At 40.5% G+C, this 14024-nt stretch overlaps 1 protein-coding gene across 1 annotated transcript in view; it reads right to left on the bottom strand.

Moving 5' to 3' along the window:
- Positions 1-12669, bottom strand: part of TAFA1 (TAFA chemokine like family member 1) — a 221692-nt gene extending 209023 nt beyond the window's left edge. The window contains exons 1-2 of the mRNA XM_057422995.1: positions 11649-12669; positions 9472-9592 (exon numbers count right to left, since the gene is read on the bottom strand). Coding sequence (XP_057278978.1) covers positions 9472-9589 — 118 coding nt within the window. The 5' untranslated portion in view covers positions 9590-9592; positions 11649-12669. The remainder of the gene's footprint in view (positions 1-9471; positions 9593-11648) is intronic.
- Between the last annotated feature and the right edge of the window lie 1355 nt (positions 12670-14024).

The following is a 14024-nucleotide window of genomic DNA, read 5'->3' as shown; positions in this document are numbered from 1 at the left end:
TGTGCATTACTCTGTCTTTAAAATGTCAAGAGAGGGGACACAAAAGCATTGCCTTGCTCTTAGGCATTGAATAACTTCATTTAGGGACTATCAGTAGTATTTTGGCTTTGTTAATTTTCTTTCCCAAAGATAGCATTTAGACACCTGCCAGCTTTCGTCTATTAGTGTTATCAAGGTATTCACATGCACCAATCCATAACAAATGGTTTCATTTGATGTACACCTGATTTCCTTGCCTGCCAACCAGAAAAAGATAACAAATACCAAGAAAAACAAAATTAAAATTAAAGGAGTTATCTATTTGTTGGATAAACTCAAAGCAAGTTTAAGACCAACACACCTACCAGGCAGCTGACCTGGAGAAAGCACTGAGGCTTCAGCCATGGAAAGACGGTTTCCAACTGCCTGGGCTGGGGGAAGCTGCATTTTAAAGCCTCACAAAACTACTGCTACAGAAATAATTGTACCTCAGATGCGAGAAACAGCTTTGACACAGTCATTCTCTGTCAGATCCTGCTCTGGCACACTGAAACCAATCACAAGCTCAGAAACCTCTAGTGCTTTCAACTTATGCCTCGAGTCTGTTTTAACACACAACAGTAACTTCTGGTTGACTGACCACACAGATTTGAAAGCATCCCAATGCAAGTAACCAGGAAGAACCTGAGTTAATGATATTCACAGCAAACAGTGTTAGTGTAGCCCTTATAGCTTATGATTCAAGCAATTATTTAATCATTTCCTTATTTCTAGATAAGGAGCTGCCTATTTAAAACAGCAGAGACTCAGGGGAAAAAAAGGCAACTTCTGGGAACAGCAGACCCCCTTAATGCTGCAAACCAAAACAGAAGCTAGTACCAGCTCGAAGGACACACAAGACCTTTCTTACTGCATTGGTATTGGATTTGAAGTTTGTGATGTCTTCATTTCTTTCAGGAAAGCGACAGCCAATGGCATATCTGAATATATGCTTCCAGACAGGATTTACTCATTTATCAGGACGATGACTTGTTTTGGGTAGCCACTGAGATAACAAGAACCTTACGAAGAAAATTTCCACACACCCCTCTCCAGTGTAGAGTATGAAGGCAGAAGCAAGGAAGGCAAAAAGATTCCAAACTACTTTGAAGTCACAGTCTCAACTTAGGAAACCGTTTACTCAAATAAACCCCACATTAAGGCCTCCGAATTTTCCACTCAGTTCCGATTTTAGCATTAAAACATGAAATAGGCTGGTGGGCTGGTGTTCAAATGCTTCTGAACTGTAAAATCAGTTGATTTTGAAAAACATGCTAGAAAATGCAGAAATCACAATAGCATAGAAATAAAGCTACATATTTTAAGAAATATTTTAGTGTATTTTACCACACCCTCCTTATCCAAAGCACCTTCAGTAGAGTCTGAAATGGAGCTAAGTTCTTCTCTGACACATTTAAAAATGTGTCATACTGACCACTACCTCACTGTTAGTTTCAATGTTACTTGATCTCAGTTCTGCTTGGGGTTAGGTTTTATTTCAATTCAGAATGTGAAACCTACTTTTTCATAGGTTTGTACAGAAGAACACATATAATATGGATACTTTTCCAGTCTTCAGTCTGTTCAGTCACAACAGTAATTCAGGTAGGGAAAGAGGTGCTAAACACAACAGGTTCCCTTCATTTATTCATGCTCCTTTAAAAAAATACATAAATCAATGAAAGCAACATTTCCAAATAAACTCTCCTTGCCTGCTCCCAACCACTTAATTAAACACAATTAACTCTAGTTTGTTTTGGCACCCAATTAATGTCATGATCAAATATAAATAGACTCTGCAAGAAAAGATTATCATTAATAAGCCCTCAACAATACAGCAGAATTACACTGAAGCTTTGCTTGCCAGAAATATTTAACGGCAAGTCTTGAGTACATTAATGAGGACACTAAAAGAAAAAGATAGTAAAGTTTTATCAGTGAGTGCAGTTAAGATCCCGAGGCTCTTGCTTGTGCTCAGGCCAATCTATAGAGCTTGTTGACTGCTGACATTATTTACAACAGAGGAAATCACAATGTCAGGTTCCCAGTTTCCAATAAATCAATATTTGTAGGAGTTTTCCACTCAAGTTATCTGTCAATATAGCTTTCACCTGCACAGAAGTTATCAAGAAGTTGTTGTATTAAACACAGAAGTTAAGAAGCTCATTGTTTAGTGGGTTCACAATGAAGGCTCACAACTCAGATTTGTCATCTACAGAAACAAGAATTAATCCCATAGAAGTTCTGGATCATGATTAAGAACAGATTAAATGCGTATCTTGATCTCAACCAGCAGCTCTCCTAACAATCAAGAAACAAGGATCACCATTTAAGAGGCTTTTACTTGTCCATTCATTTAGTGAAAGGCAAGGCCCATGATACACAAATAAAACTTCAAAGCACCCAGCACAAGTGACTGCTGGTGGGAGCTGCTAGTATAGAGCAGACTATTCCCAGATTGCTTGTAGCTCAAAGACAAGGCACAGAAATAAGAGCGCCCCTGTAGAAGGGAATTCAGCCACCTCAGATAACAGACTGTCCATCTACACTTCACTTGGCTCTCAAGGAATCACTTCCACATCAGCAAAAGAACTAATGAGATTCTCTATTCATGCCATCAATTCAGTTCCAAGAAAAGCTGTTCTCTCAAAGTAAAAATAAAGATTACAATGGAACATTATGACACAACTCTTGGTTACCATGATAGCAACAGTGATCCTGCACCTGCTGTCACTGAACTGACCTTTCAAGAAGGGCATGACTGGCTTCTTCACCCCTTGTTAAGGGGAAAACTGTTGTTTTGAAAGCAATACAGAAGGCAAGAGAGATGTCTGGTAACAATCTTCTAAACAGAGCATAGAAATACGAGTCATAGATACATACATGGGGCTTTGTAGCTTCATTCAGCTTAATTTACACCCCCAATTCCCCACTGTGCATCACTGACTGAGTGCCATAAATTTAAGAGTCCAACAGTGCTGCAGTCCTCAAGGTCCCTGCCTACAGCACAAGGAAAAGAATACTCCATGCAAAAAAATTAGTTTAACTGGAGAGAACTGCTCTGTACAGAGCATCTGAATATAGCAAAAATACTGAATCCCATCAGGAAAATAAATCTTGCTCACAGCAAAGGTTGATTTCACAGCAGAGTGGAAAAGAAAACATTGAAAGGGAAATGCAAAGATTATAGGTGGGATAGGATAAAACAATATGAAACTTAATGGGAGAAAACACATCTATCTTATGAGGAAATGCACTTGGATATTGCCTTTTAAAATATAAATGAGCCTTGGACTAAAGTAGGCTAATCATTAAAGCCAGGTTTCTGATGTTATCAGCAGAAATACTTCAGCTGAGAGCTATGTAGGTTGCCTTTGGGGTTTATATTTGTAGGTGCCAAATTTTCCTTGGGACTTAACCACCATAGTATGAATTCTCACAGTCGTTAATACCATGACAGCAAGCTACAAATAGTGCAGTGCACTCAAAGGTTCCTTCATGACTCACCTGGGGCCCCAGGACTGCACTTGGGCAGAGGCTCAGCAATACCGGTGTGGGAGGAGAAGGTGCCTGCTGTCACAGCAAGAGGCACTTTTTGGTCCCTCTTTGCCCAGAGCAGCTTCTGCCATGCAGAGGGATGTGCTTTACACTTGCCTCAGTGGCTGCCTGCAGAGAGGCCTGAGGGAGAGCTGAAATGGCACAGGATGGAGAAGGAGCATGGTGAGGAGAGACCAGACCAGAGCACAGACACTGTCAGCACAGACAGCACGTTCTTTCTCTCGAAACGCTGCTGTTAGCACCTTGCCATTGCTCTTCCACACTAGGTGTGTAGTGAGGGCAATCACAGGGAATGCAGCCATGCCTCCCACAGCTCCCATGGAGCCATGTTGGGCACAGCGGTCTGCTCCCTGCCCCACTGCACACCTTGGCTGTGCTGTTCTTCACAGCCCATCGAGCTGCAACACCTGCTCCCCCTCAGGTTGCCTCATCTCATCTCCCTGGATCAGAAGTAACAAGGCATCACATTCAGCAGCGTGACTGGTGACAGCTTTCCTCCACCTGCAACCGAGCTGCAGGAAGAGAGGTGTTCCCTTGCCTTTGACCCTCCATTGAGCACTAGTTGCTCCTTGGCAATGCCTATCTAGCCTTTTCCCTTTACCTGAGAGGCAGAAGCCATCAACAGTAACATCTTACAGACCCCAGGATGAAAACACCAAACATCAAACCCACCAAAACCCAAAACCATAGCTATCTCTCTGGCCGCAAACACTATACCCATGTTGTTTCTCCTTCTGGAGGTTCCATGTTTCAGAATAAATAGAAGAAAAATAAGGGTGCAATACCTGTGACAAACTATATACTGTGTATATACTATATATACAACAATGCACAATGACTATATATATACATATATACAATACATATATACAACATATATTATATACACACAGTATATAGTTTGTCACAAGTATTCTGACATATATATATGCACTGTAAACATGCATCACATAAGCACAGTAGGCAGTTCATCACTATCATGTTGCTAGTAATCCTACTTCACCCTTAAGTGTTGATTTCATTATATCAGTTCTCTGCCTACACAAATTCATATAAATGTTGGTCCACATACATTCAAATATATTTTGACTGTGATCAGGAATACATTAGGTACCTCCAACCTGGATTTCTTAGAAGCTGGCAGTTTCATGTTTTCAAGAACAGACTGTGAAGGCCAGAGGTATAGCACAGGAAGGTCTCACAAGTGAGATGATTTCCAGTGGGTGACTGGAATAGTTCACTGTGATTAGGTTTTTCTGATCATGAACAAACCAGGATACATACCGTACTTCCTGTGCATTTACTGGTGTAAATGAAATCTGAACCAGGCCTTGCAGCTTGTCAATTTGTTCATTTTAATTAACACAGGAAAAAACACCACTAGCCAGCTTTTATCTCTCCGACATGATCTGATGGGTACTGGCAAAGTTCTTGTATGGCAGTTTGGACACTGTGTACTGAAGGCAACAGTTTGCCTTCACACTGTACGATTAATGGAATACTTGCTAACCATGGAAACCATACACATTTATACATTAACTACCTAGTCCTACACTTGCTTCTATAAATACCAAGAGCAAGAATACTGTTGAATTCATCTACCAAATCTCAACTGCTCTACAAAGTAAAGACATATTTTATTTACACTTTCCTGAGGAATTAGTTTCAGACCAGCATTCTTCCCAGGCTGTTTTGAACTGAGTAGCCACATATATTGAGCATGTGAAAACAGCAGACCTTTTGAAGTGTGAAAACATGCAGTTTCCCCCAAGGCTATAAAAATCAGTGGGAAGGCCAAGATAAGAACGAAGACATTTTTTGCTCACAGCCACAGACTTGAGTTTCTGCAAAATGCTGTCTACTGAGAAACATACGCAGAGCATCTTCAGGTTAATGTTGCTTGTTAGTTTTTATAGAATTGCTTTGAGACTGATTTTCTTCCTTATATGAGGTATAGAGAATCACTTCTTGAGATTATTTTTGATGGGTACATCATTAACTACTGTCACAACGAAAGGTACTTCATGTTTAGCAGACATACGATTCCAGCCTTGATTCAGTCCATGACTTCTTCCTTGGAACAAGCCTATTTTTAATTAACATATCTGCAAATGTCAGTATTGCTACAGTAGGTACATGTTTCTGCTTGTGTCTGCCTCACATCTTTACACTGTATGCAAAACTAACCTTGCATCCTTAACGTGTACCTAATTATTTTGGGACAAACTTACAGGTGAATCCTGTATTTTTAAGCAGCACATGGCCCATGTTGTCCAGTGTGATTCAATACTAGCTGATGGTCCTCACCAGAGGCAAAACATCCCTCATCATGGAACTATGCCAGAAAATTTGCTAAATATTGTATGATTGAAAGGCTTGTGATTATTTTTTATTTGTTAAATTCTTTACTTTGTTAAGATCTTGTTATCTTAACCAAATGTCAGCATCTACTTCCTACCTCTGGGCAGGGTCAAACCTGTCAATCAGATGACCAATGGACTATCACAGGCACTTAACTAACTCTACAAATCACAACCTGTCCACTCTAACCCTCAGGCCAATTCAGCAGTTCTACAACTGTGTGTATCTTCCTGCCTAAATCAGTCAATGCGAATTTCTTCTCATTACCACTGTTTCTCATTAAATCGCAGAGAAACGGCATGCTTGAAAAAAAGATGGAGACTTGTTTCCACATAAAGGTTTTCTTGCAAATGCTTTCACACATCCTTTGCCTAACATAATTTTCATGAAAATGAAATACAGTCGTAAAAACCTGCAGGAAGTCACGTGTATTACCCAAGGGGAATTACACTGCAATGGTGTTTGGCTAGCTTATTCCAAAGGTCTCCTCCGGATCCCAGAGGAGAAGCCTGAAGATCTACCCTGCCCACCTTACTTATCAGAAACAAAAGGAACAGGCACCAATACTTAAGGGCGCTCAACAGCAGCATTCAAACTTTCCATTGTTAATGACAAGAAAGTATAAATGAACAGGTACAAATAATACAGCATCACCAATCTTACATTCAAGCAATATTTACTATACCCTTACTATCTGTGCCCACCTGCCAACATTTCACAGAAAATAAAGGTACAGTCAATTACAGATACTGACACATAAAGACATTTATCACATTTGTTTTCAGGTTCATACCTTGCACTAGGTAATCTAATTGATTAAGGAAGTATTATTATTTTAGTGTAATATAATTTTTCCGTTTTATAACAGAAAAAGGAAGCTTTAAGCTTTGTGTTTGTACAATGCAGGAATCCGTTTCAACCCATTCAAACACTTGCTTAAGCAAGTTTCAGGAAAAAGCAACAAGTTCAGAAATCTCTGATGACAGACTAACCACTTTATATATTGCCCTTGATGTCCATGGTTTCAAAACTGGGTTAACCCCAGTAGTACATATGGGTATATGCACTATGCTAATCTACCGAGTTCAGTTCAAGTTTATTACGCTAAATACACTCCACAGGAGGATTTTATCTTTTACCTGTACCTTCCTGTGCTCAGCAAGACTATTTGCAAAGCATGAGAAGCACAAAACAAGGTGAAACCTGCCTTTTCAGTTATCTTGTACCAAAGTAGCCCCATGATGGAGCTGAACAGCTCAAATACTCTTATTTTAGAGCACCTCATTATCTATGGAAGATCACACACTGAAAGAAAAGGTATGCTGAGCATGCTATTGATTACAGTTATACTTGCCATGATTCAATAAGTTGAAATTTCATATACCAAATATTAAATTACTGAAATTATGCAATGGCTCATCTGCATCCATTTTTTTATTCACTTTTATTTGGCTGAACATTTTAATCTTACTTACACAGCGACTAACTAAAAGTAAATGACGCATTCCTAATATTATAAATATGAAAAACAGGGTGTGCTCTGGGACTGCAGTTGAATACATTAAAATCACTCAGTTTGCTAGTTAACGTATTTCCATCCCTTTTTATGTACAACCTTTCACACTCAGCTGGCAGACTGCAAATTCATGGCCTTATAAAATAAACCCACTCTCTTGACTTTCTGTTGTGACAGCAGAAATTGTCCAAAATCTCTAATAGTTTCCCTAAAGGACGCTCACTAGCTGGTACTTCCCAGGTGCAGCACAATCTGAATCTGAGGTGAACATCATGTCAAATTCCACTCATCTGTCAACGTAGTGGATTATTTCTTGAGAGACTGAAATTGGCTGCCTGGGATCAGAACACCATCAATCTTATTCACATAGGGTGTGGAGAAGCTGCCTGAGAAAGGCTTGCAGGAGGGAAAGCTTGGTTGTTTCTAAGTAGGTGATGAGGCAGCTGTAAAACCTTCACTCTATCTGTATCACATCTCCGAGTGAAAGATTTTTGTCATTTTTCACATTTCCCCAACACTTGGTATGCATCCAGTGTCTTGCTGTTCTTGCTTCATAAAAAAGGTGATTTTTCAAGCTTAGGCAAATGTGCAGAGCTCTGAATCTGCCCAGCTCTCATTTTTTCTCAGAATGTCACTTGTTTCAACCGAGTGTACAAAACAAGATTACATTTTCCTTTTACCTATCCGTTTAGCTGGGCTGGGTTTTCCTATTTCCTTCACTGAGGGACAGACTCAAATAACCATAGCATTACTTACAATTGGGTTCTAATAAATATTTCACTCATTTCTCTGCAAGTCCCAAATAAGAACCTCACCATTCAAACTTTAAATGCTCTTAAACTTCCAGTGCCAGCTAGTAAAGATAACACCATTAGTTAAGGTGATGCTTTAATACAGCCACCAACTGCTGGTCTATCAAAGATTAAGCTTTATTCCTCTATACTATACATTTTATGACAATAAAGCAAGATAATGCCAATACTTATGACTTCTGGACAATGAAAGTAGTTGGCAAAACTGAGTCATTAAGGGTTCTAAAGACTTACTGTTCAAGACTGTCCATCTTTGAAGGCACATTAGATCTAAAACCATTAAAGTGTTAGTTGCCACTTTGTTTAATGATTCATCACTGCAAGTTAACATTTTCCATCTTTCATTTCTAAAGCTCCTAAAACTTGTCCCCTATTTGGATCCAAATTTGTTAACATTCTTGGCCCATCTGATTTTAACCTTAATATGCTGACTCCTCAATTTTTAACACGGCAAGATATTCTTCAAAAGCGTAATTATCAGTTGAAAAAGTTATACAATCCATCTATATTAATAAAAACACAATAAAACTCCTAATGTGCAGTCTCTGTGGATCACAACAGTCAAAGTGAGCTGCAATCTCCACTGTTAACCTGTGGGATTTATTCTGACTTTACAGGCGTTTACTCCGTTGGAAGACAGTCCCAAATTCTCCTCTGGGCTATACTTCTGCAAGCCCATTTTTATGGGTAAGCTTGAGAACCTTAGAGTAACTGTGCTTCTTGTCTATGCCAAGGTAAATGACTGACCGCCAGTAAACCCTAGTGACAATGAGCAAGATTTGGTGCCAGTATTTTAAGTAAAAAATCCATGTCCAGCCTGGGTCGGGTAACTGCAAAGTTAACCAACCTGTGCTGTCACAATGTCTTTCCAACTTATAAAATCATTCCAGACCTGCACAAAATTGGGAGAAGCAAAGACAGAAGAAAGGACAGAGAAAGAGACAGAGAAACTTAACAGTTATCCAAAATGGGATTCCTGTGTTGGGAAATCATTAGAAGGTGATGTTAAAGGATGAATATTCCAACATCATACTGGCAAAGCACAACATGTTAGACAACCAAAAAGAGATGCTGTGCAATACGAAGGCAAGCAATTCATAAAAGTTAAAAGGATTTTACAATTATTCAATCATTTATCAAGACAGACATGAGCACAGGCAGAGAGCCTGCAATCTTATGGCATCCCACAGCTGATCTCAGTCCTACCTGGTCTGTGCAGGTGATGCTGCTGGAAAGTGTGATGGAGGGACCCCTGACAGAGCAGCATTGCACAGGCACTTATCCACAAATACAGGACCCAGGACATTGCAGAGACCACTGCCATTCTCTAAACAAAATATCAGACAGACATTATTATCCAATGCCTTACAGTACACAGAATAGTCAGCTTCCATTACAACAGTATTTTCAGTTGTTTTCCTTTTTCAGTCCTTTTGCCTAAATGTCTTTTGTGTCATTCCCCCTTGCAGGATATACTTGTCATACAACTAAGGTCATGTCCAAAAAGGATGGCTGAGGTAACAAGATGTCAACACAGGAGCCTAGATAACTTTAATAATTCAGTGCTAAAAAACCAAAACTCTAATGATCCGAGGACTAAAAAACAAAGCAAATAGAAGGCTGGAAAACATTCCCACACTGCTCCATAGCTGAACTTATAAGGGAGTTAAAAACTAAAAATACAACTAAAATCACAGGAAGCTGAAAAAAAGATGATGCCCAGCCTGTATCAGAACTATTTTAAACACACTACAGATATGCATACAGCATCCTCAGATGGCAGAGATGCATTTCAAAAACACTCCAAGAATGGAAGGCAAATACTGACCCAGAAGGTAAGTTTTTTTTTTACTTTTAAAAACATTAATTTTTAATCATGACGTTGTCTGCTAAACAAAGTAATTGTTTCTCAGAATTATGTTCTCATCCCCAGATGAAATCAGCTTCCTTTTGTTTGACCTGTGCACGTAAAGGGACTGGAGCACGGCCAGACTGAATTTCAGATGTATCGTATAGAAAACTTGATCTTTTCATAAAGCACATCATGTCAAAATTTCAACAGTATTCCTATAGCAAAAGGAAAGAGCAATTTCTTTTTCTCCAGGCGCTGGCATGCTTTGACATCCAGCATAGACAACTGTGGGTTTCATGCCTGTATTCATTATTGTACTGTCTAAATTTCCCTTTTACTTTTTAACTTCAACAGCTCTTTCCTCAGTGCCTGCAAGGATCCGGAGTTTTGCAAGGCTCAGCTACGCTACATATCGTCCAGTTCCCTTAACAACACGTTCTGCTCCATTTCATATTGCCAAATTAATCAAACTTCAGGCACTCTCCTTACTCAGCCAATGACAGGATGCCGGTTTCTATCTAGTAATCCAATCAGCTGAACATCATTTTCAGAGAGCAAGAAAGACTTTGAAAGATTAAATCTCTCACAGAGAAAAATCATGTCTTCACACAAAAATTGAAACAATAAGAAGTCTGTATGTGCTATATCGGGGGGTTCTGCATTAAGGAGATTAACAATAGTAAAGAATGACGTACAGTGGTTATAAGCTATATGCACATAAAATAGTCTTTTGCCTCGATTTTAAAGCAGCACATAGTCTTTGGGAAGCTTTTTTTAGTCTAATTGCTTGAAAAGAACCACATAAACTGACAAGAATAATTAACAGAAAATACCAAAACATTATCCTATCAGCATGAGGCTCTTCCTTTCTCTGTACCGAGTGTTTGAAACACTGCTTAACGTATAATTAATTTCATTTCCAACTGTTTACTTTGCACTGTACAGTGTAGTTTTCCTCCTCTCCTTTTAGACCTATTTATCTTGCAAAATAGATTCAATCCCCTCAGATCAGGGAGCTCCCAGTAGGCTTCCCATGTCTTCAGGAATTAATGCCTTCTTGTCCTACTTGGTGCTCTCATGCTTTTTATATAAGGGAAAAGAGAAAGCCGACTCTCACATAGGGACATTTCAGGTATTCAGCTTATTTAACCTGAACTTTAGAACACGGCAAAGCAAAGCCAAACTTCTGCAGTCTGCTAAATGCTCCTGTGTCTTTCCTCCAGCATCATATTCTCAGCCACATGGACAGCAGACTTACTCAGCCCACTCAGGCTTTATTATTAGCACCCTGTCTTTTTTTGTTATTTTAAATAAAAATCTCTCAAACTACATATTTCAAGCTACCTTTGCTCAAAACCCAGCATTTCTTACAAGCATTTCTTTATGCACTTGTCAGAGAACTATCACATACACTTCTACACACAGATCATCATCGCTAGTAAAGAAACATAGCAGTGACTATTCCTCCACCTATTATCTGATGAGTTCCAGATATGCCTTCTGCATCTTAAATCCTAAAGAAGCTCCTTACCTGAGTAATCCAACCAAGAGCAGAGCACTCTATTAGTGTTCATCGGAATGATCTAACACTTTTTTAAATCCATCTGTATCACAATAAGGGGTTTTAATCGCTTCCCAATAATCTTCTTTATCAGGATTAAAAAAAAAAAAAGATTTTTTTTTCGTTACAAATCCTGTTTCCAGAGTAAAGGAGACATCTGAGCTCTCAGACTCTGCCGTCAGAAAAGTGGCCAAGGTTTGAGGGGTGGAAACCTTCTCATTTTCACCTTTAAATCATCTCCTAGCATCACCTTCTGCTCGATGAGACCTTTGAAGTGATCTTGAGATAATTTGCAGCTTCCAGGGTACTTAAGGACGAGGAGCAGTTTATGTTTAAGGACAGAGCAGCCTCACTCCAGCGCGGGCAGTGCAGAGTAAGGCAGCGGTACGTACGCGGCTATACGACGCTGTAAGTACCGGAGCCTATTTCAATACATGCCTGCTCGGGAAAGTATCACATGCCTTAAAGCGACACAGCCCCTCAGTGGAAGCCCCAGCCTGGCACTCCGCTAATAGCCAGGGTTTAGCAGCCGGAGCTGTATTTGAGCACCGGCACTCAGACTTTGCACACAGGAGCCGCTGGTTTCGTCTGCGAGGAGCAGGTATGAATGGGCAGAGGAGGGTGGCAGAGCGCTGGTGGGAAGGCAAAGGACTAAACACCCAATGAGCTGGCTGGGAGATGCGTGATTTCTGCCGGCGGAGGCTTTATTCCCCGGGCGTTGTTCTTGCACTTACTCGCAAGAAGCAAATGAGACTGAACGGGGAGGGGTGGTGCAGGGAAAGTGCAACAAAACACACGGGAGAGGCAGGGAACGGCAGGAGACTCCTACATGTTCCCATGGGCTTTCCAACAGCTTGCCACAACTCTGAAATCTTTCCTTCCAAGTCCATTTCTGACGCATCTCGGCAGACAATGGGGAGAAGAGCACCTCCTAAGTGCTAAAGCTCAGATTATTTATTACAGTTATTTCTTATTCGCATTTTAAGTGGCTATTTACAGGAATGGAATAGTTTCCTCTCCCTCCTGTACCATATGTAATTATTTTTTTTTCGAGAGCCACTGTATAGACTTAATACATACTATCCTCTTGTGTTACAGCTCCCAGCTCTGCCTGCAAAAGAAGGCAGGCTTAGAGACAAAACAGAAACTTCCATTTTAAGAGCCCAGGGCGGATGCTGTAACACAATGTGGGAGACTTTTTTCCTCCACTGATAACCTGTGGTAGAAGGACGTACTATGTTCCCTGCTTATGAGCTCTAGACTCCAAACCAATAGCAATAATACCCTTACTTTCAAGTACTTCCTTCTCAGCACCTAAGGACACGTATTTCAGGAGTCTCTAAGAGGTGCAATGAGTTTATCTGACAGACCATACACTCCTTAGGAGCCACTGCATTTTATTGGGTAATACATACTAAGAGATTGGCCCTGCAGACCGACATTACACTGCTTTCTGGCAGTGCACCTGAGCAGCTCTTTATTACAGCCATAAAGCAGTAAAGCAATTGGGAGGAGGGTGTGACAAAATGACATTGGAGAGCACTGATGAGTGGCCCCTCCACAGGCCACTACTGTAGCATGGATCCCATCAGGTCCCCGAGTAGTGCTGGGATGAAGAGTGTGGCTCAGGGCAAGCCCCATGGTGACCAGATATGCTTTCAAGAGGTCAATTATTTTTCTAGGTGCTTTGTATGGAAGCACACAGCACAAGCATGGTTTGGGATATGTTCCAGTTAATAAAGGTTTTCTTGTTTTTCCCAAGAATCCGCTACACTCTGGAAGAAGGCCAAGAACAGGGACAGTTGCTGCTACTTTCTGCCCTTCACAAGGTTTAGTAGCATCCAAAGAAGCTGACAAGAGGCAACCAACATACACCAAGTACCATGAAGTACTACGCGCAAGTAACCTCTTTGGGAGGCTTTCTGCAGCACCTCAAAGGGGCAGGTGATGGGAGTTTACTTTACAATAACACCTGTTTAACAAGGTATGTTCCTTTTACAACTCATGGGGAAACTATGAAGGAAAAGGTATGGAGTGGGAAGGTGTGAGGAAAGAGGGGCCTCAAGAAGCAAATAAAATCTTCTAGGAAACTGAAAGCCTTGTGGACAGCAGGAGGAATCAGACAAATTGTGAGCACGCACCTTGGCAGAGTAGGCAGAGACAGATTTATGCAAGATACAGATTTATGTAAGGTACAGCAGAACTGTCACTCTGCCAAGAACTGCTAACTCCCAACTCCATGAGGCTAATGCCACTGTAACCCCTGACAGATGCTGCTATTGCTCAGGACAAGCTCTGCACAAACAGGACATGTTGCTTCTGCAGGGTAAGGGGGAGATCAGAGGA

This window comes from Pezoporus wallicus, unplaced genomic scaffold (assembly GCF_028554395.1).
Source record: "Pezoporus wallicus isolate ANWC-B61680 ecotype Strahan unplaced genomic scaffold, APGP_CSIRO_Pwel_v1 contig_7073, whole genome shotgun sequence".
NCBI classification, from domain to species: Eukaryota; Metazoa; Chordata; class Aves; order Psittaciformes; family Psittacidae; genus Pezoporus; species Pezoporus wallicus.
This window is presented reverse-complemented; position numbering and strand designations above follow the sequence as displayed.